Below are 23,692 nucleotides of genomic sequence, written 5' to 3' on the forward strand. Positions count from 1 at the left end.
TTTGTTATTAAGAAGAAAACATTAAGCAGAACCTGTAGATCCCGCATTTGAAGTTGCTCGAAACAAATACACCTTAGAAAACGAAACCTTCTTTGTGCCATCTGCTGCACGTGCACTTTTTACTAAATGGTTACAGAAATTATTTTGGGGGTTTTGGGATTCTTTTGCTTTTTCCCCTCACCAGAATTATTAGCATTTAAAACCCTGGTAAATTAACAGTATTCTACTTTTTCAGAGAGTCACTCATTAGTAAACAGCATGTTTTTTTATTCAGGCTGAGAGCAACAAGAATTCACAGGGGTGCCCATCTACAGCAGCAACAGCGGGAGTTACAGAGTCACTCCTCTTCCCCAAGGATTACCCTCAAGCTGTGCAGTTGCCCTCTTTCCCACTTCAAGTGCGTGAGCACAGTAACGCTAATTATTACACCTTCGTTAATCATCCTTCTCCCCCCTCTCCCAGCAGAAGTCAAGCTCAGGTTACATTAACCGAAGTACTGACAAACGCAGGCAGCGGGGTGTGTTGCTTTTATGAGGCAGAGGAAAAAAAAAAAAGTTCACAGCAAAGAGGCAGAGGAGAAACAGCACCAATTGGCTCAAGCCCTGCCAGCGCCCGGGCACCTCTGCCTCGCAGTGACACAGGCACAGCGCACCAGGCACAGTTAAACAGACCTTGCCCGTCCTAAAATACCGGTCAATACAGAGCTGATTGTAGCAGAAAGGTGATAAAAAACAAGTCCGGAACTTTATGCTGGCCAGTGCGAGAAGGGCACTTACATCCCTGATCTGGGCTTTTCCTTTCATTGCCACCTCCCTGTAATTCAAGACCAGATGCCAAACTCAGCGATGGTGGCAGCCTAAAGAGCCTCCCCCCATGCAGATGCTAGTTCTTCTCCTTTTAATCGGTAATGACATCTGCTGAACAGGTACAATGTATGAACACAGTTTAACAGACTTGCAGCTCAAGCTACGTGAACTGAAGATGAGATGCTTTTGGTATTAAGTATGAGCCCTTAGCGTCACAACGAATACTACAGGTCTGCTCAGAAGCAGCATCAACAGGTAAATCCCTCATTTGTTCAAGCAGATATGTCAACAGTACAGCATCTTCTGTTAAACACCCTCCCCTGGCTAACTACAGAGATCTTGCTTCCTAGAGAAGCAGGTTTTAGACCTGGATAAAATGCAGGACACAGTACTTCAGCTTTTTTAAATCATTTTTAAGAGAGACAGATAAAGGCAGACCCAACAACTTTTCAGTGCTTTAAAGCATACATCTGTACAGGCATAACAACAGAACAGCCCGTCGGTGACTGCAAGCATATTGTATCCATCACTACGGCACGTTTGTGCCCCTTCTGGGTGGCAGAACAGAGCTGGAGAGTTCCACCTCAGTAACGCTGGCTAACAACTGCTGCCCGTGAATGGGGGACTGTTTTAGGGAGTAGGAGCCTGATGTTCAGAAGCACCCAGGATCGTGTTCTCCTCCCGTATCAACTCCGTGACTTTTCCTCATGTACGCTAGAGAACCGACCCACATGACAGCCATCAGCTGACTTCATCGCCTATAGCTGCGCTCCAAGAGAATACGGTTAGGGCTGTTCCACTTCCCTTGCAGGGCTGCAGACCCATTTATTAAAAGGAATACTTCTCTTTCCAAATGTTGGATCATCTCATCTTCACCGCAATTGGTTTTATGTACTATTTGAAAATGGGAAGTTAGAGATTAAACGTGTCCCATCATCCAGGATAGCATGGATACATGCTTATTTAGGATAGCTGCTTGTACTCATTTTGAGAGGTTTTCAATTTCAAATAATTTTGATTGTCCATATCCGCAAACATTACATACAAGTTTTATAACGCACTTAGTGTAACAAAAGAGGTTCCTCAGCAAATCGACTTTGTTAACGCTGCCATAAGCTACAATACACAGGGAGCTCCGTGTTGCAAACATTCACTGTAGCAAAAAAGCCCACCCCAAACCCCCTCCTCCCGCTCTACCTAGCGACTGGCACCTAGGAGGCCCTGCAGCATATTTATGGGCAATGGGAAGACGATGGTGGAGTTCTTCTCCGCAGCAATGGTGGTCAAGGTCTGCAAGTAACGAAGCTGGAGAGCAGCAGGGGACTCGGTAATAACCATGGATGCCTCCTTCAGGGCCCTGGAAGCATTCATTTCACCCTCGGCTGCAATTACCTGGGGAAGCAAAACAAATGAAATTGAATTCATCCTGGCACAGTAATAAAGTAGAAATCTGCAGGATGCCTTCAGCCTTAAGTCACATCCCAAAGACACTGCTCATCGCTCTGATCAGGCGACGTCCCCTCACCATGTTCTGTCACCGGTTCTGCCTTTTCTCTCGCTCGGACATAAGCGACTCCTGTCTGCTTTCAAGGCCCCGTGTGCCTGTTTTCTTCCCGTTCAGTGTCAGGCTGCCAGATCACAAAAGCTGGCACCGTGTCTTGAAAGTGCAATGGGTGCACTTGTTCTATTTCCAGAAACTTCCTTTGTGCTTCTTTCAGCACTGTCTCTCAGAAACAGAAGGCACTCCCCACATATATCTGAAAATACCTTTTCCTTAAAGCTCTCTCTTTTGTCTCTACAAGGGCCTGACAGGTGAATGGCATGTTTCTTACTGGGGAAATACGTTTTTATTCCCTCATTCTTTTTCATTGTAAGCTCACTAGGGACAGATTTGTGCTCATGCATTTCTTTACAAGCAGGGCCCTTCTGCACTGGGACAATATAAATATTTTCTGAGTATTTGTACAGGCCGGCGGGGCTGGAGGACGGCGCTCTTTCAACAGGCAAGTCATTGGCGAGGCAATTCATGTGCGTGTCAGCACAGGTAAGTGCATATTCCCCTAGAGTTCCACTGCAAGGGCACAATATTCTTTTAAACGTCAGAATAAATAATAATAAAAAAATAATCAGAAAGTAATTAAGCTTCAAAAAAAATATGTAGAAGTTAATACGTGGAGCACTAATGTCGGCTTAAAGATCAAGGGCACCACCAGCTTCACATTCAATAACTGCTAGCCCCAAAGTCAAATGCTAAACTGAATTTCATTAATTTCTCATGAAAATAAAACCCGAATTTTTTAATTAGAACCTAAAGATAGGTTAATGAAACTCCTAATTAACGGCAGATATGAAAACCAGTCATATATTTGTGCATAAAAATCACTCACCTGTGTGTATGAGATGAACATCGTAAGATGAGATGTAATTTTCATGGCATTAGATGAACTCTAGTAAACCCCCCTTTGCCAAGAGCAATTTTTAATATTTAGAATGCAAGTTCCATTTTTCTAGGGGCAGGCAGCTCAAGAGACCACTAATACCTACCAGAAACCCTCATTTATCAGCTTAGTGTACCAAAAAAGGGTTTTTTTGACACCCAGGGGGTTTGTTTGTTTTTTAAAAACAGACTCTACAGTTGCATCTATGGAGGCCAAAATAAGTTTTCAAGACAGGATTAACAAACGACCAGAGGAGACAAATTGCAGGGCCCAGAACACTAAGGGAGAAAGCTAACTTGCCTAGTCCTAGCAAAGGGCAGCTCTAACTGCCCCCGAGGACTTTTACTCCAAACTTGACTATTTAGTATCACCTTCTCCCACCTCAGAAGGGAGTAAGATAGAATCGAGTAGTCATGACCAAACCAATCACTGGTCGGTCAGCTTAAGGGTGACAAAACTAAGTATTATACCTGCTTTATTTCTCATATGAAGTAACAAACAGAAAACAAAGGACTTGCTTAAAATCAGGGCTAAACAGGAAAAAGCTGGAAGTTTGGCTTCTAATTCACCGCAGGCTCCAGTTAATAACCTCAAAATTGTTCTGTTTATGATTTGTTCTTGGAGCATGGTAAAAAATTGAGATTCTGCATTTTTGAAGGAAATCTCACCTGCATGATCCAAGGTGAAACAGTGCAAGCACCCAGACACAAATCCACAAAACCCCTGCCCTGCGCTCCTATTTGCCTCAACACAATCTGGCTGAAAATCTTCATCTTCTACATCACCACATGAAATTATTCATGGAGGGAAAAAAAAATTCCAGACCCCCATGTTGTTGTTATTACCTTAGCTCTCGCCTCCCGGGCAGCTTCTGCTTCTGCAGCCATTGCTCTCTGCAGCTGGACAGGCAACTTCACATCCTTGATCTCCACACGTTCCACCTTAATGCCCCAGTCATCTGTTGCCTCGTCAAGTGTGGCCTGTATAAGGCAGGACAGTTAAGTTAAGCCATCTACCTGGCTGCAAACAAATGTCTGAATTGGAAGAATGACCAATAAACCAAATGAATTATCTTACAATTCTTGGACTTTAAGGGCATTAGTATTTATATTATGATTTGATAATTATAAAAGCTTAACTGTTGTAAACTAACAAAAAAAACCCAGAGCTTGATTAATATATGGAAGGAACTCTGTGGCATAATTTCCTTCAACAACGGAGTATTGCCGTAACGGCCCAGGGAAGCCCTCCTCTGCTGTATCCTCCTTCCGCCCGCCAGCCCCCCCGTCCACCGTTGCTTCAGTCACTCATTTTTATTATACAGAATGCCACCCCAATAGCTCTGGGCAGGGTTTTGCCTAAAGCTCCAAATCACAGCTTGGCTTATCACCTAGAAGGTAAAATAAATCCTGACCTTTAAGTTATTCATGGGATCGCTGCTGAACTGATTGTCTGATGGATTGCGTAGGTAAAGCTGCTCATACCTGCATGCTGTGTGCGATTTCTTCACGATCGGAGAGAATCTGAGAAAGGTTCTTGGTCCCCAGAACATTCCTCAAAGTAGTCTGTGCTAAAAGACGAGTGGCTGAGTCAGCGTTTGTGATATTTGCCACAGCAAGGGTGGCATTCTGAACTCTGTAATAAACCACTCCGTCTACGTTAATTGTCACAGAGTCCTTGGTCAAGATCTAAAAAGCAATGGGGAAAGCACGTAGTAGTCAATAAATATACGGTTAATTATTATGATAATTACATTTTTTTTACTAGACAAACTCCTAGTTTTTCCAGGGTAAAGCAACTGTCTTGAAAACAAAAGGCCTTGTACACGTACACTGCACGTCAGCCTGTCTACGTACAGATGCACAAACCTTCCCGTATAGCTCTGCGAAGCTAAAACTAAATATGGGATTAGAACACTTCTCATTGAAAAACAGATTCCAGTAGCTTTGCCATAATGTTATTTCTAACTCACTTCTTCAAATTCACAGAGGGATCTGCAATTCATGCAAGTGACAGGAAAAAAGAACTCGGAAGTAATTTATACCGAAATACACATGCTCTTTCCCCTGGGAAACTTTAACCTGTGATTCTGAAACTAGCAACGTATCGTAGCCAGGTAGGTCCCCCCGCTACATTTCAGTGAGGCTTATACTAACAGATGCGCAAGAGGCAGACTGGGTGTACTGGAACGCAGAAGGTACGCACAACGAAGGACCGAGGTAGCAGAAAAGGCTCCAAGAACATTAGCACTCGAAGTTATTTTGTTTAAATGCGGAGATGGGGATATGGGAGCACTACATTCAGAACGGGTTAAAGCACTCCAGTTAGAAGCACACTGGAAACATTTATGAGAGCGGCGCACTTGATGTTTCTGTGCAGAGAAAAAAGGCTAATAATGAGTGTCACTGCAAACACAGGACACATCAGATTTTTCACTTGTATTTAATGTCAGTCACAAGACTATTGATTGAGCAAGACATAACCCTGCAGGTGTGTCAGTTTATAAAACACGGGCAAAAGCAGGGGAGGGAAGAGGGAGTGTATTTCAGCAGCACTTTCAAAGAAACCCCACAAATGAGAGTTTCCCATAGCGCAGGTGTGGCTGCAGCTGAAGGCAGTTCTCAATTCCTGCTTACTCCATAACACGGGAACGGCCAACGTTAGAGACTCCAGCACGGCAGTGGCTGTGGAAGTTACTGTGTAGAACGGTAGAAACGTTGTAAAAAAGGATGTCAGTGTATAATGACGCTTAGAGAAACTGAAAGCCATGCCCACGACGCATTTTAGAAAAACCTGGAAGGTTTCACTGACGTATGTTTAGCTACCTAGAAAAGTGATTTTGCCTGTCCCAACGGCCTGACGTATTTCAGCTGCACAGGTATCAGCCTCACTTCAACATTTCATTAGAAATATCCCTGTTATTATCCAGCATTTCATTGTCCTTCTTGGAGGTACTTCTGATTGAAATGCCACCTTGTGCTGCTAAATGAGAACGTGGTGATTTCTAGACAAGTTGCAGAGGAAATCCAATTTGTGAACGTCCTCAGAGCTTGATGCAAAGTGACTTTAACACTTGTATGTTAAGCAAAGGATGTACTTGCAAAGATAAAGACAGATATTCTTGAAGGTTTAGAAGAGGGTACACCAGAAAGAAGCATTAATATTACTTATATTTTAAAGTTAACTTAAAAGGAGATTGAAATATGCCGCACGACCATGAGAAGAGGTGTCCCAATTCCATAGTAAACAATTACTACTATGTTATTTCACGAGAGAGAGGGACATGCGAGTTACTTAACCTTCAAGACTTACCTGCTCTGTCCTTCCCCACACTACCTATTTTAGCACGCTTTTCATAATAGTGCAAGATAAACAAAGAATGAGTAGCACGCACAGAAATCGTGTTGTAAAACTAAAAATATATTTCTGCTTTTACCTACGGAACACAAACCAGCCTAAATCCATAAGCATAATTTAATCAAGTCAAAAGAAAAACTGTAGAACTGATGGCTTCACTAATGGCACATCAGCAGCTGCAAGCCCATTTTGCCTGCCAGTGATTAGGTTTCTACCAATTACCCTTTAGAGTGTACCACAACAATTGCCATTTGTCTAAATCTACAACTAATGATGAGCAATAGACCCACTAGCAAGTATGACAGGAAACAGATGCCCCAGACAGGTTGCATCAAGCATCTTTGCCTTGCAAAATACACCAGATACATGAGGAATACAGTTATAATCGCCAATATACAATTGTGCACCAACTTATTTTCAGAGGGCTAGTTGGTTTTTATTCTTTTGTTATCCATTGTGTGTGTTGGCATCGCTGAGTTCAGCTAGCTTAGTGCTGCGGAGAGATTCTGCTGAAAAATTAAGACGTCCAAGAAAAAACAGACTAGAAATAAAAGTAATTTTTTTGTTCTTTAGGACCTTCAAACTGAAAGACATCAGATGACATTAGGTGCAGTACACCTTCATAACGTTCCTGCGCATAGCAGAACGCAGAAGCAACACGTACACAAAACCCACGTAAGGGAGCGGACCATTACCCCGAGTTGCTATTAATAGCATTTGATGTACATAATAATTTCATCCCATTATTTTAGCTAGTTTATACATCTAGATAAATTGGCATAGGAAAGATCACTGCTGCTTCTGGAAATCTTCCAGATTTCACAGAAACCATTAGAGAATGTTGCGTGAGGTCCAGCAGCCTTCATTCCAAGTCCCTCCCATTCCAGCTCTTAGGCAGTAGTAAGTTATCTTGTTTGGTCCTTAGAGGACGGCATAATTTGTTTTCTTTCAGCAATCTTCTCTTATTGAATGCTGTTACTAAAGGATATATGTATTCTTCACAATACATTGAACCTGTACAGGAAATCTGCATTAAAACTACATGGTACCCCAGACCGAGAGAGGAAAAGGAAAAAGAAAGTGCAAAAAATTCTGCAAACGCTTCAGCAGATAGAAAGGCAAGCGCAAACTCACCTCTTGGGGAGGAATATCAAAAGAGATGGTCCTCATATCAACTTTGATGAAGCTGTCTGTGCAGGGCAGGACAAAAAACAAACCTGTACAAAAAAAATCCATTCAAGAAGATGTGAAAATGGGTCATTAAAACATGAAACTTACTACTGACATAAGCTTAAATCCAACCACTGTAGCTGTATAGCCCTCTTTGTAACGAGCCCAGCAGCGTGTTTGTTAGTTAACGGCTTTCAAACCAGGATAAGATTTTCAAAAAAATATGCTGAGAAACTTCAATTGATTCAGGTCTAACTTACTTAGAGATCTTTAACGTTTGGAAAAAAAACCCCAGAACTGGTAACAGCGACTTTCAAAACTTTGTCCCACATAGTTACACGTGGGGCCTAATTGTGGCAAGCAGAAACCATCAACCTCCTTTTGTGCTAGTGGATCACTGTAATTCTTCAACTTTACAGCAATGTGGAAGTCTTGCAAAATCTGGATGAAAATGAAAGAAGAAGCTATCGCCCCTCTCTGTCACTTTGAGCAGCAGGAGCAACAGCTGAGAAGAACATTCTTTCAGATCTCATCAGAATTTCTAATACACACAGGAAACTTTTCAAAACTATCAAATAATTTAATGGCTTCTATTTCTTTTGAAGAACATCAGGGCTTTTAGACCATTTGGGTTTTAACTGACATACTAAATTTCTTTTTTAAAATGGCACATTTGATGCCATTATTCCTCCCTTTACATTCTGTGCTTTTGATTCTGCCTGAAGACCACGCATTAACTAAGGAGATCTGGGTAAGGCTCACAGATAATTAGTTTACTGTCTTCTCCATATATAGTAACATATCCTCTTACTGGAAGTTACAAAATTCTTGAGAAATCCATTCGCCAGTCTAGTGCAATGTCTCCAGACAGCTATTATTTTGCCGGTGATTTAATTAGAACAAATATTAAGAGTGCTCTCCAGGACATACCTGGTCCCTTTGCTCCCCCTTTCAAGATGCGTCCAAGTCTGAATATGATGGCTCGCTCGTATTCCTTTATAATCTGTAATAAATAGGTGGATGTCATGCAAGGGCTTCCAGAAGCCATGTGATGGATTCCAAACTATGTATACGCTAGTCTAAGACGGTCTTAAGTCTCAAATGTAACATACGTTACGTTTCATCACTATACTGGCTGCTTTTGAGAATTTTAGCCTAAGCTTTATTGTCAAAAAGCAAACAGCAAAAGGAACAATCAGGACAATATTCCACAAGAAATACTCTGCAGACTGTGGCACCATCTATCAACAGTGGAAGCGACAGCACGTCATCGGTCGGGGCAGGACCGAGCACTAGAAGCAGCCATCGGGAATATCCTGGCAACAGCAAAACAAAGTGCAGCATCTGTGACCCAGCAGAGGTTTTTCCAGCTCTAATTCTGATGCGGTTTATTAGCCAAAACAAAGCAGGAGTTATTTCCTCCAGTCTGGAAACATCAAGCTCAAATCTCTAAGAATCTGTCACATACAGCCACGTATATGTACATACTTATATATTTATATTTACATACTTCATATTTATACACATACATATATAGGGAGAGATCTCCTTAGACAGAAAAAAAAAAATGAAAATATCAGTCCTCCAAACTAGCTTATATACTAATGACAACTGGGTAGATGTGGTAAAGATGTCAATGCAAAAATCATTTTGACTAAATCCTGTAATCGCACTTTTCTTTTTGAAGAGTAACGCACTGAAATGTTGGGGTCTGCTATATACTGTCTGTTATAGTTCACAAAAGAATAGAGTTAAGATTAATTTGTGTTTAAAACGAATAAATAAAATAGATAACATTAATAACCACTAGGAAGCATCTGCATTGCTTAAAGTTTTAATGTAACTTAGCAGTGAACAATTTTACCTTTATGCACATCCAGATTGATATAGGAAATGTAATAATAGTGAAAAAAAGTGAAGTGATCACCAGGATCCATCCACACAAACCAAGGCCGGTATCAACGCTATCTGCAAGAAAAGAGCAGAAATTTTCAGATTTTTAAAACCAAAAGTGCCTCTTAAAGAAAGTGGCTACCATTGGATATTTATGTTGAATATTCCTTGAGATAAGCCACTGTTAGCACTACTCCTCTGGCCAAACTCATTAGGTTTAGATCGGAAGTCAAATCAAAAGCCAAATTCTGCTTTCATTTTCACTAGTCTCTAGAAGTTGCACAAGATAGCTGAGGGCAGAATGCGGTCCAAGTAACATTTATGCAGAGTTAAGGGTGCTAACATTTAAGTATAGACTCTCAGATGCCTCCCTCTTCCCCAGTTTTCTCTAGCAGAATGACCAACAGGCAGCAGTAGAAATCCTGTTCTTTTGTTGTCTAAGGAAGTCAGAGCAACACTTGCTTACCGAGTGAAATGCAAACACCCCATGGCCTATCAACTCCAGTGACACGACAGTTAGAATTTGGTTTATGTTCCAGCTGTCAGAGGTGCAGATCTAAGACCACCCTTCTCAGAACTGCTGTATCTAGGAAGCAGGATAAGATGCAGTGCAAGAAAGTCCCTATAAAACATTTCCTGGCCAAAGACTCCTTATGCTTAGAAAACAAACACGAGAGTTCTCTGTCATGAAATCCTGCCAGCCGAGACTCCTACCAGGCTGCCAGGAGCCCACTGCCAAGTGGGGACATCCCAGGGTGAAACCGAGCACTCGCAACCATCGCGTTCCTGCTGTGGAGATACCGAAATTCATCTTTCTCGCTTCATCCTTTAAAAAGCCAAAAGTACGAAATGCCAAGAAGCACCCACAAAGCTTAGAAAATCACAATTCTCACATTTAGATCAAAGAATGTTGCTTCAGGACCACACTTCCCAGTCTTGCTGAACTGTAAATACCCCCTTACAGTGCTGCAAATATGCAAACATTACCCTAACTTGATCCATGCCACTAATACTTACAGGACTGGAGTCTTGGTATCTAATGGACTGCATTCAGCAGCTTACTTAGAAAGAAATTGCATTAAAGAATCTAGAAGTTTTAGTCTAGTTCTACCTGGAATTATATAATGAATTGTTTTCTGTATTCACCAAACACAATGACAATTAAGTTTGTACAACAAAACTGGCCAGTTATAAGAAGGAAGTCTCCAAGCCTCCACCCTAACAGATATTTAAGTAGAACCCATTTTATTATAAAGCAAAATCTTGATTTTGAAAAATATCCATTGATTTTAACAACTCCAGAGAAGCATTTTATTGTGCCCACAACTGAACTCAGCAGTGTATGCCTTGGATAAAGAGGGAAGTGAGACAGATCAGTCATTAGATACCACTAACCTTGAAAGTACATAATAGCAAATAATAGTATATACTTTGCAAATTTACATCCGCAATATTTGACTAAAAACACAGAAGTCAGCAAAATAACTGGGAAGCAATAATGAAGTTTCCAGTCCTCTTTTTCACTGACTGTGGGTCTTAGAGCTACTCCTAGCCTTTCAAGTAAGATGGAATATGGAGGTGGTGGAGAATAGTAAGTTTTTGTCTCACACAGTATCTTGAACTTCACGAAGTTACTCAAAGCTTCTGGGGCCAGTTGGCTATCTTATCTATAATTTATATCCCTGCCACATGCCAGTATAATAACCCTCAAGGACGTGTCATATCATGCGTCATTTTAAAGTTCCTCTATGGAAAGTTACCTAAAGATATTCCCCCACAGGTTTATTATTACGTAGTGGAAATACCAGATTAAAGGAGTAATTTCCAGGCCTTCTGTGAAAGTCAAGGAAATGCATTACCTACACCTATCGGTATTAAGCAGCTGTCAGCATTAAGCAACACCTGTAAACTCGTTAGTGAAGGGAACATTACCTTTCATTTAGCCACAAGGTATTAGTCAGCCTACAACCATAAAAAGTATTCACAGTCTACACTGATAGGGAGGAAAAGTTTCCCTCTCTCTTTTACTTAATAACTTTTATAAGCCTAAAGGAGCTGAGGATCCTGCTTCAGTTCTACTCTACAGTTTAACATCAAGTCCTCACCACCAACCACCTACCTGCTCTTACCAGAACTACAGCATGGAAAAAACCAAAATTATCCATTTGCTTCCCTGTCAAACACGAAGGTAGAAGTCACAACTCTAATGTAAAATTTCAAGATTAAGCGCACACTTTATTTAGCAACAATGACTGTCCCGTCGTGTGGTGTATTTCACAATACAAAAAGCGAGAGAGATGCTGTCTTGTGAAAAACTATATGAAATACAAGAAACATGATTGGCATCTGTGGAATGAGGTTTCTTATTGCAATTTTTGAACATCTCATTCATGGGACTTGGATAACTTCACCAACAGGCTACTCTTGCCAGATTTCTCAGTCAGGGTCGTTGATACTGGATTCGAAATAGCAGCTGGTTCGACAGCACTGAAATGAGGATGACAGAGACGGTGCAGGCGTAACACAGCCCGAGATGCACCTCTCGCAGATGATGCATCTCTCTGCCCACCCAACGTGCTGAAAATAAAAAAGATTTTACACCACACTAAGTGCTGGCTACAGCAGACCGCCTCCCAGCCCTCTTTCACCCATCACATATGTGAGCCTTTTAACAGAGACAAAACATATCTTTGTTTTTGGCAGGCAGTGTCGAAGAGATGTTCTTGTCACTAACTCCCCACAAAACAACTAGAGAACTACTGAAAACAGACTTTCAGCATATTTTGTGATCCAGAGACAAAGCAAGAATAAAAAGTTTGTCTTTTATTTCTTAGCTGCATCTGCAACATTCAAGACTAGCTAAAGAGAACTAGAGTAAGAAATAAGGAAAAATGGGTTTGTAGTGAGAGTTCTGCCTGGGAACTCTAGAGAACTGGGTTTTGCGTCTCCCTAAGGCAGACTCCTCGCGTGACATTTCCGATACCATTATGGAATGAAACACAAAAAGGAGAAATGCCATTTACTCCTCGCAAAGTGAAAAAAAAAAAACCAAACAACAAAACCAAAACCTTGTTCATACAACAGATGCACGGTCATTAACAAAAATTGCTGGGAATATATATTTAAATATTAATATACTGTAATGTATGCAGCTGCTTGAAAAAGCAATGAGAAAAACAATGTAATGGCTTCAAAAAACAGACACGACCAAAAACTCAGATGATGTTAAAAACACAGAGTACACTGCATTTTCTCCCTTGCTGTTGCTGTTGGGAGCTGTCCCTCATTTTAAAGGCGCCGTGACTTGCAGAGCCAAGGCCTAGAAAATATAGTCATGAAAGAAAAAGACAAATCGATTGATCGTATTATAGCTGTTACTGTTAACCATAGAACTGTTAGTAATCATAGGAATAATTTATACTGAGAAATAATATTCTTTAATGATGAAAACATCGACTCAGTTTCAACTATCCTCTGTTGGCCGTGAAAAGATGCTCAAAGCCCAGCTTACGCCAGAACATGCCCAACTCCACCATCTCTAACCAGTCCACTGGAATTTTCTTGTAAGTTAAAAAACAGACAAGCCCACAACTTGAATTTATAGCAGGCTGTCGGTATGCAAATCAAGGCAACCAAAGATGCAAAAATTCTTGAGCAACTTTGCAACTTGAAGGCTCCTGCGCTGTAGCACAATGGCTTCTTTAGCACTCCTGCTTAACTTCTCATGTGACCTTTGTTATTTTTAAATACATATATATATTTAAAAAGAAAAACCTATCCATATTTCCTAGTTTATTTCCTTTCCTTGTGGGAAGACAATGTTTGTTTGCTTACAAGATGGACCTCCACCCATCTTGTTCCTCCATCAACTCAGTCATCCTCTATGGCACTGCCTGCCGTATGCGCATGCAGCGACGCCAGATACATCATGGCTTTGGATCATTTCACATAAACAGACAAAAGGAATCCCTTCAGGTCTGGAGATCCAGCATTCACATAATTTTCTAACAACTAGACTAAAAAGAATGGGGAAAACACGCCCTGGAACTAATTTAATTAATTAAAAGTCAAACTACTTACAAAATATGGGTGCTGCAGATTCACCCAATGCTACCATTAACATTCAAAGTCCATGTTCCAGAAATGGTACGCTCTTTTAGATATGCAGACATATTTTTCTTTCTTCCTTAAAAGGTTTTAAAGCTTCAAGTTTATTTGAAACAGAGTTTAGGGAATTGCAAACTATGATATCATTCCAAGGGATTAAACAGAGAGACACCAGGTATCGGCTAGGCCTCTGATTAAAAGCAAAAACTGGTTCTGATCTCAAGCAACTCATAACTACCATCATTTTCTCTTAGAAACAGTGCTGAGTTTAGGATTTTTTGAGCAGCTAGATATATGCAACTAGTTGTTGGAATAATACGCTAAAGGCAGTATATGTGGAACAAAATTTATTTTTTTTCCGTAACAGTGAGAGATTTTAAATTTGCAAAGAAATTTTCAGTCTGAAAAAGTACATTTGAGCTAGCCATACCAATACAGGAACATGAGCTAAAACCAGAAAGCCTAAAAATACATCAAAGTTACTTGAAAATAAGTAGTATTAGTGTTCTTTTATTAAATACAAATGTTTAATAACCTCTCTTCTCAACTTCAGGTATCATGAATAGCTATGATTTAAAAGCAGCTACTGACACAGAAGAGTCGCAAGGCTGAATTAAAAGTCAGTCGGGAAGCAGTGCTGCATGCTGCAGATGCTGATGAGGCACCCACAGCAGGAAAGGCGGTTTTTTAACTTGCAGTAACTCCATCTACTCAACTTCGGTTCTCTCCTGCTTGATTTTCTCAAGTGCCGAACACTCTGTCATACACCCCTGCAGCTTCAGTTCAACCACTTGCGATATTCTTGCGCTTTTATTATCAAGATATTAAAAACTCACACGTGGAATTTAATCAGAGGAATCTTATTTGTGGACAGTCTGCAATAGATTACGTACCTCCTTAAGAAATAAACTACGAGGAAGAATATAAAAAAAAAAAAATTAATTGAATCAGCTTTTGATCCCTTTAAGGCTGGCTGGAACAGTTACCGCCACTTTAGCAAGAAATTATCACTTGGATCATCAAACAGTATTAACAATTTATAATAAACTCTTAGTGCTGGAGGCTGAGATGGAAAGGGGAAGTTCTTATTACTGCTTGAGGTGTGGCATAGGCTTCATTTGTCATTTAGTTCCTTCTGGAAAGACTACACAATCTGAACAAGCAGATCACTGTCAAATCGCAAAAATGTGCAGGACTCCGAGGTACCAGGAGAGGAAGGGACCTTCCCCCACAACCAGGCGAAGCATTTCACATGGGAAACAGCCAAAATCGTAACATCTAATAACCAAATTTATGTCCAATGCCATTTACTCCGTAGATACTTTACTATGACAAAAATAATCAGTAGCCAGCTTTAACCTCCAAAACAACACATCACACAGTAACTACAGAAGAAACCACCTCAGTAGCACATCAAGTGAAAGGCCTGCCGAGTCCCAGACAAGGTTAGCATCAGGGTAATTGGGTATTAATAACTAACATACTTACAGAATGAAATGTAGATCCTCTCCAAGGATACAGGAACTAGCATCTGCCATAAGGCACGGGGCCCAAACAGATCTATGGTTATTTATACAGCAACTCAGATTACCTAGCCAAAGCCTTCGTATATAAAGCGATCTTATAAATACATTTCCTTCTCCGGTTGCAAATGACAAAAACATAAAACAAATCATGACTTTTCTGTAGTCTGTTGCTGAACAACGCAGGTAACGGCAAAACGCTCCAGCTTCCAGAACAGAAACTGTTAGCGGTGTTATCTTAGTGCCTCATCTCCAAAACTTCCTGACCCGGGTTACACTCACACCTACTACCTGAAAGGCCAAAACCCACTAGAATAATGATACCGAGAAGTAAAAATTAACTACAGCTTCATTGCCCCACCTGAGGAAATAGAATTGACTTTTATCGCTTCCCCCAGTCACACCTATCTAAGGTTTTGCTCAAGTGAAAAGCGCTACTGGTGGAAACAACCAGTCCCCAAATTCTTTTTGTGCTCATTTACTGGTGCGGTGCCTCGGGGATTAAACCTGTTGACTCCGCTCTTAATTATCTGTTTAGCCTTCCTCTTAGCAACCCGAGTTACCGTACGGGAAAACAAAACGCACCAAAAAAAACCCCCAAGTTACGCAACTGGGGCCAACGCTCGGCGATGCTTTTCTGCCTCCCCGTGCTCTATTTCTAAAGCGATGGGAAGCGCGGACCTGCGGCACCGCTGGGCCACACCGCAGACCGGGCCCCGTCCCGCCGCCGGCCGGGGAAGGCGCCGAGGGGCCGGCGGGGCCCGGGCTGCGCTGGGGCCCTGGGGGGGCGCCGCGCCGCGCCGCGCCGCTCCGCTCCGGGGGGGGGGGGGCCCCGCGGCCGCGGCGGGGCCCGCGGAGCTGCTGGGGGCTGAGGAAAGCGGGAGGCTGCCCGGGAGGCGAGACGGAACCGCTCCTCGCTCCTTCTGCGGGAATAACTTTGGTGAAGGATCTGCAAACTTTCCTCAGCGACTAAATAAAGTAATAACTGAAACCGAAACAGAAAACCGGAGAGCGAGGGGAAGGCGCCCCGGGCTCGGAGCCGGCAGGGAGCGACGGGCGGAGGGGCCGTGCCCCGCTGCCCCTTGGGGGCAGCCCCCCTCCCTCCCCGCTCCCCCCCCCCGGGGTTACCTTGCGCCCGACGGGGTTTAGACGCCATCCCCGCTTCCTGGTCTGCCATGGCCGCCGCTGCCCCCTCGGCTGCTGCCTCCGCCGAGCCCCAGCTGCCCCGAGCCCGCGCTCCCGCCCCGCCCTGCCTCGAGGGGCGGCGAAGGGTGGAGCCGCGCGCTGCGTGCCCGCCTGCTGCCGCTCGCTGAGGAGCCGCGGCGGCCTGAGGGGAGGTGGGGGGGCGGCCGTGGCGGCGGTCAGCCTCCCCTCGGCGGCCGTCAGCCTCCCCTCGGCGGCAGGGCTGGGGTGGCCAGGGACGGGCGGCAGCTGGGAAGCGGCCGTGGGAAGCAGGCAGGGAGCGGAGCGGCTGAGGTGAGCCGCCCCTCAGCCCGGGGAGCTTCAGCCCCTCGCCCGGGGAGCGGCAAGGGAAGTTCGAGCTGCGCCCTGGCCTCAGGCGTAGTTTAAGGTACACATGAAAGATGATGGCTTTTAATGGGTGAGGTACGGTCTCACGTAAAAGAATGAATAAGCAGCAGCTTTCAAACTGATAAATTTTACCTTTTAACCACTCCATTTAAGGAGTAATATGCTAATGCATGCCGTATTTCTTTCTGTGATCACGCTTAAGTATGTGTCCAAAATGGGAAGGGAATTAAAACAATCCTGGAGAAAAAAAACTGCTTTTCAAAAATTCCCCTCAAGTTTCAGGTATTACTGCTTTTTTTCCTGGCCTATTGCAGGACACAAAGGGAGAGTTTGGAGCTTTCATCCCTTCTTGAAGATGCCAAAATTGTCATCTTTGCTGCTTTTCTACAAGGTTCATCCCACAGGAACAAGGTGTGTGTAGAAACACATCATCAGTCATTACATACCAGGTGCCATAAAGGTTGTCGTATTTGAAAGAAGTTCCAAGGTTAAGTTCTGTATTAGGCTGAATTAGGAGGGCAATAGATGATTCATGGCTATTCTCTAAACTTTATTCGTTTATGGGATGTTGGCAATTAATGGGCAGGGAGGGGCATGTGCAAACTCCTATTTATCAAATTGCATTGCTGTACTGATAGTGTGTAATTGCTAGCTTCTTTGTAAAATGCATTGCAACCTATGAATGAAAACCGGTATTAGACTCCTAGAATACCCAGAGATTTGTTTTAAGTATTGGTATTATTCTGTGGTTAGACTCCTCCTCGGAGGCAGCCTGGATTTTGCTTTCCGTTATGTACCAGAGGAGCAAAGTTTTTGGTTAGGCAGCGTGACTGATTGAGAAGAACGTGTGCGTGAGTGGAGCGCTGAATGCTGAAACGCTGTCCTCTTTCTTGACGCCTCCAAGTGATACGAACAGCATCAGTGAAAGACCAACACTTTCTCCCAGTGAGAGTGAGATACCCAATGAGCAGTCTTTCTATTGCTGGCGTAAACTCCTACTACCACACTTTCGCTAGTTGATTTCAGACGGATCCAGATTAGCAGTATGTGAGACTAAAGACTAAATCTGTCTCAAGACCCCTGAGTGCTTATGACCTTTAAAAATTCCCTTCTGCCTTTTACCTTTACTTACATGCTTGTGGACAGTTGCTATTAATGCATTTATGAGTGCTGACACCTGCTGTTCTGATATTAGTAATTCCTCAGTTTTTTTTTTTTTGTTCAGTTATCTACAATTTTGTGTGAGTTTACCTATGCTCTTGCAAAATTAATCTAAACAACTTTGTAGGCCATGTCTTTCTTTATCCATTGAGTAGGTTCAGTGGATAAACCACTATGGATGAAAGTAGTTCCACCAGCAGCAGTTTCACTGACCTGCTAAAATGTCTAACCATCAGCAGTGCAATTGCAAGCTAATGTTTCAGGTGATTTGACTGAGATGCTTCTCTGAAATTCATCATGTCTCTTTCCATTTCCCTACCATGCAAACCATCCATAAGAAAGATGGAAGAAAATGCTAAGATGTCCAAAACTGCCGTGTATATTTCACATGTAGGGCTGTTCTTTGAAATACGTAAAAGGAAGAGAGAACCTTTGAGCTGTCCAAATGAGACCTGATAAAGAATCGTTCTTACGTAGGCTCAAGTTGTCATCTCCATACTGCTCTCAAATACACGAAGCAGCTTGCAATGCGATATGATATTTGACTGTGAGTAGTAAACACCATGATGTTATAACTAAATTAGAGTTAATGGGATTCCATGAGCTGGCGTCTCATTGTGTGAAAACAGTTCAGTCCTCATCCAAAGCGACCAGATCCAAGGACAACAATATCACCCAGTTCTTTGCCTTTTTACTTAGAAAATGAATTACTAAGTGCCTTGTGGAATATAGTCTTTTCATTGTTAGTGTCTAAGGAAACTTTCACGATATTTCTTTGATATGAAGAATTGAAAAGTCATCAGCTCAAAAATTTTGCTGACTATCAATCTGGACTTTCTGGATCCTGTTCCTCATATTGTAGAGGTCCTTCCTGTGTCATGTAAAAATGCGGGTAAAATTTGTCATTAAAAATATCTCATAAAACAGTATGTAAGATGGCATGTATGTTAACAGCAGTGCTGCACCACATTTTCTTGTCTTCCTTTTTAAAGCAAAAGCAATGCATTTTGATTAAGCACCTAAGAGGTAGGAGAAAAAGAGTCTATCACCCAGTTACCATAAACATAACAAAGATATGTATGTATTCCCATCCTTTAGTGGAAGAGGGGAAAGGACGGAGATGATTATTTATGAAAGCAGCATCGCATTTAACTGTCCATGGGAGCACCCTGTAGGGATAACAACATATGAAGTAATCGGATGCAGAATCTTGTTGAAGCAGGGGATGCCATGATGCGGACACGTGGCTGGTCAAAGCACACGTTGCACAGTTTTGATCGGAACACGTTAGCAGTAGAACGGAACACAACACAGTAGAATACGTGGTATCGAAGCTCATAATATTCTAAGGAAGTTGAGAGTGGCTGCGGTTTTATCTTTCTTTTTGCTGACCTTAGGGTCTTCTGGCAAATAGACTGCTTAGAGGGTCTCAGCGTTGATTAAGAAGGAAGGAAGGATGTGCTTGAAATGGGAGGGACAGGTTCTGTGAAAACAGAGTAGATAAGCTATGATGAGCCCTCGTCACCCGTAGCAAATTTGGCACTAGAAAAATCTAAACTGGTGCCAATAAGATAAGTGCTTTTAAAATTAATATGAATTGAGCATTAAAAAAATGTACTGCATTGGTTTACCTTATTTCAGCAAAGAAGAGGAAGTACCTATTCATTTGCCCTGTCATTAAAGTAAAAAATACGCAATTAAGACCTTTATCCTTCATGAAGCTGGCAACCTTACTTCATCTAAAGCCATAATATCTCAGCAACACGTTGTGTACTTTGTACAGATTTGGCATTTTGCTCAAAGAAGAGAAAGCCTTCTATCTGATTTTAGATGGGCCCTCATTCCATTTATTTTACTCTCTTTGGGTGTTTGCCAGTAATGCTAGAAAAACCCCAGGGCGGTGGTGGGCAGTACTTCTCTTCTGTGGGTTATTGCTGACCTCTACTGTTGTCTGTTGTGCTCTTCGCACAGGTAATGTCTAGAAAGTTAACCAGCATGGTAAGTTCCCTCTCCTTTCCTTTCAGCTGTGTGAACTGAGTGATGTTCTCATGTCATTTAATACAATTTTAGTTTTTCCTTAAATACTGAAGTTAAGAAAAGCATCAGGATGATGGTGGTGGAACTGGACCAGGTTGCCCAGAGAAGCTGTGGATGCCCCATCCCTGGAAGTGTTTGAGGCCAGGTTGGACGGGGCTTTGAGCAGCCTGGGCTGGTGGAAGGTGTCCCTGCCCGTGGTAGGGGGGCTGGAACCAGGCGATCTTTAAGGTCCCTTCCAACCCAAACCATTTGATGATTCTATGATTAAGAGCAGGTCGCTGTAGTAACTCAGAAGTCCTTTACCACACACCAGGGAGATGCCTCGAGGGATGTGAGTTAAATCAGAGGCGTTCTGCAGACTGTGAAGGCTCCTGAAATACTGAAAGACTAAGTATGAAAAGAGAAAAATGAAAAATGCGGCCTTTTCTAAATAATAATATTTGAATGTCTTCTCATTCTGGTTTTTGGTTCAATAAATAAAGGAATTAAAGAATTTGATTTTTGTCTGGCTAGAAGACAACAGTGGACTTGAAAATTGATTTTTAATCTCTAGGCCTCATGAAGTGAAAAATTTCATTGGATTTCGCCTTTATCATTTACATAAGTCAGTTTGATTTCAAATATGGAAGTTCCTGTCAACAATAACTCCTCAGTATTACTCTGTAGTAAAGCCTGTGTTTATTTAATCTTTCCTTGACTTCTGATGTGTCTGGTAGGCAGTTAATTAGAACGCGTTTGTGTGAGGTGTATCAGCCTTGCAAACACCTGTTCTGTTTCTTGTGTGGGCAGTAGCTGCAGCTTTCTGTTATCTTTCAAAAGGTAAATAGTCTACAATCAGTATATTTATTTACCATATGGTGTTTATCAATACGTGATTTTTTTTAAGTAGAAAAAACTGAGAGCAGTATACAAAGCTACCATTAGATGTCAGCATGATATTAACCACAACTACTACCAATGGCAGTCTTGTTTGAAGCACGTATTAAGTACGTTGATTTTTGTCACCTCAGTCTTTGTTTTAAAACCGTTTCTTATAGTAAAGTAAGTTGTAGTCCATAATGATTATGGAATAATATCAAAGGCTGTTCCTGAAACTGTCTTTGATTCTTACCTTAAAAAGTTGCTGGACGTGGCATGTTTAGCTTCTGAATCCTGTTTGGAGATGCTCGTACTATAGTAAATTTTATGTGAAACTTCAGTTATACACGCGCTCTTCTAAGCTCATAAAGTGTTATGTGTTGTCAGGTTCCCACCGGGATTATACATGACAATTTGGTAATGAGGTGTGTTATTGTGCTTTATTTTATTGTGCTATTCCCAGTTTACAATTCATTTTAAGGGACTCTTACAAACATTGTTTTCCATTGCTGTTTACCGTTCAGAGTTTTTAAGGGTGAACTTAAAGTTAAGTATGTTAGGACATCTACTATGTTCTTACTATATATGTGTTTAAATATTTTGTTGAATTTTGAATTAGAGCTAGGTCTCTGGAGAACTCTTTTACTTAACATTATACATTTGTAGTAGGTCTGTCTACATATATTTTAGTTTTGTTCTGAAGAACACTGCTTTGAATGAGTTTCTCCTAAAACATCTAAAGTAATCAAAACCAGAATGCTAGTTCAACAAACATTTCCCATGTTATAAAAGTCTGCATTTCATTTAGTTGCCTATTTTTACATCATGGGATTATTTGTGTTCAGTGGAAACAGAATATGTGTATGTATGTTGGAATCAATAATCCCAAAATAGGAATGTTTTAAAATCCGGTTTCTTTAAACAGAATAATTTCTCCCATATTAAAGGATGCATTGTTTAACATATCTTCAAGTCTGGGAGGTTCATTGTTTTTATGTTGTTTACGCTGACAGAACCCATATAAAAGACCAGTCAGAGCAAGGCTTGTCCCGAGGGAAGACTGAGTCCCTGGGATTGGTGTACCTGTACCGTAACGGGAAAGAATGGGGGCCCGCAGCAGTCTGTCTCTCCAGTCAGTTGCTGCTGCTGGGGACATTTCAGCTTTGAATCAAATTAGTATGTAAGATAATATTTTTTTTTCTGACCTAGCATGCTTTCATTATTAAAAATATAAAGAAAATCTGGTCAAATTTTCAGCAGATTGTTTTCCTGCCAAACTATCTTTGAGCATTATATGTCTTTTGGACATCTAGCAAATTCTACAAAACTAACTCCTTTAAATTCTCCCATACGTTCTGTCAAGGGATATTTGGGTCCGCAAATACAAATCAAAGTCAAATTAAAGTGTCTGTGCTGATGATACTTGCCTCCAGAGAATATATTGGAAATAATTCTTTTTTTCTGAAGTATTTCTTATGGTTCGGAGAGGTAGAGGACTGAGTTTTCTTGTCTTGTTAGCAGTCTAAGATCTCCCGTCATGGCCCTGGAGCCAGGTTAGGGCGGTCTGTTGCTCACACCACACTCCTCTCACCCTTTGGCTGGATGCTGTGGGGAGAGGGATGTAGGAACCAGCTTCGTTGGCATTGTGTTGAACTTCCCCTTCAGAGGGAACTGTCAGAAAAAAGAAAAAAAAAAGGGGGAAAAAAAAAAAAGAAAAAAGGATATAACAGTTGCAAATTTCCCAGTGCTCTCAGGTAAGTTTCTTGTGAAACCTTTTTCCTATTCCCTCTGCCATTTCATATGCTAGTCATGTGTGCAAAGGTTTTACTTGTCATTTCTGGTCTTACCCAGAATTCATCTGGCCAGCCAGTGCTCTTTTTGATTTTTCAATATAACGATTTCTTTGCTTCTGTAGATTTGGCAAAAGAGAAAATTTGTGTTTAACAAAACAGAAAAAGCCTTCGGTAATACAAAAAAAAAAAAAAGGTAGACCTTCTAGAACAAGTCAAAGTCATCAAGGTGCCTTAAAGCAGCAATGGAATGTCACTTTACTATTCAAGAAAACCAGCCTCAGAAGAAATCCTCCTGTAGTATGTCACTGAAATTACAAGCTGGTCTCACACTTAGATAGCCTGGAGGTTTTAGCACTCATAACTACTGTATCCCTAGAATTTAGGAGCAGAACTGCATTCCAAGACACTGGCATGCTTGAAGGAGTTAGTTGCAGAATAAGAGATTATATTGCTGAAAAAAAAATATTAAAGTGCTGCACATTTCACTCTGTTAGTATATTTAATAGTTCTAGACTTTGAAATAGTGTAAGACACGGGAAGCATTTCAGGACAAACAGTATAATCTAAATCTGATGACAAAAGTAACGAAGCCTCTGAGGATGTTTTTTGTTGCAAATACATTTCTGGCAGCAGTGATTCAACTCTATAGGATTCATAGAAGAACTAAGGGAAACTTCAGGAAAATAAAGACAAACGTTTGCATTACTTCACTTGTTACTCACAACTCTGAGCCCAGGGTCAGTGGCAGCAGAGGCTGGCGAGTGGTATTAGTCACATTAATAGACTGCAAAACAGTGCACGCCGTGGTATTTATTTTCCATACTCCCACGAGGCTCACCGCTTACGCAGAGGGAAAGGGCCAGGTCGACTGTAGAGAACATAAACATTATTATGGACACTGGTATTTCTAAGCCTGTCACCTATCGGAAGGCGGTCTGTGAAATGATTGTAAATCGTCCATGGATCATCCAAATAGCCATGGATATGCAAAATGAGAGCAATACTATGAGCCAAAAGGA

General features: G+C 41.7%; 1 protein-coding gene across 1 annotated transcript; it reads right to left on the bottom strand.

Moving 5' to 3' along the window:
* Nucleotides 1–243: 243 nt before the first annotated feature.
* Nucleotides 244–16,582, bottom strand: STOM (stomatin). Its single transcript, XM_087752697.1, has 7 exons — nucleotides 16,423–16,582; nucleotides 9,636–9,739; nucleotides 8,702–8,774; nucleotides 7,736–7,818; nucleotides 4,729–4,932; nucleotides 4,090–4,224; nucleotides 244–2,198 (listed from the first exon to the last, which is right to left on the bottom strand). Exons 1-7 carry the CDS (start codon nucleotides 16,469–16,471, stop codon nucleotides 2,004–2,006), a joined length of 843 nt encoding a protein of 280 aa, XP_087608823.1. The 5' UTR covers nucleotides 16,472–16,582; the 3' UTR covers nucleotides 244–2,003.
* Between the last annotated feature and the right edge of the window lie 7,110 nt (nucleotides 16,583–23,692).

This window comes from Nipponia nippon, unplaced genomic scaffold, assembly GCF_047370975.1.
Source record: "Nipponia nippon isolate SJK-2023a ecotype South Korea unplaced genomic scaffold, ASM4737097v1 scaffold_16, whole genome shotgun sequence".
Lineage (NCBI taxonomy): Eukaryota > Metazoa > Chordata > Aves > Pelecaniformes > Threskiornithidae > Nipponia > Nipponia nippon.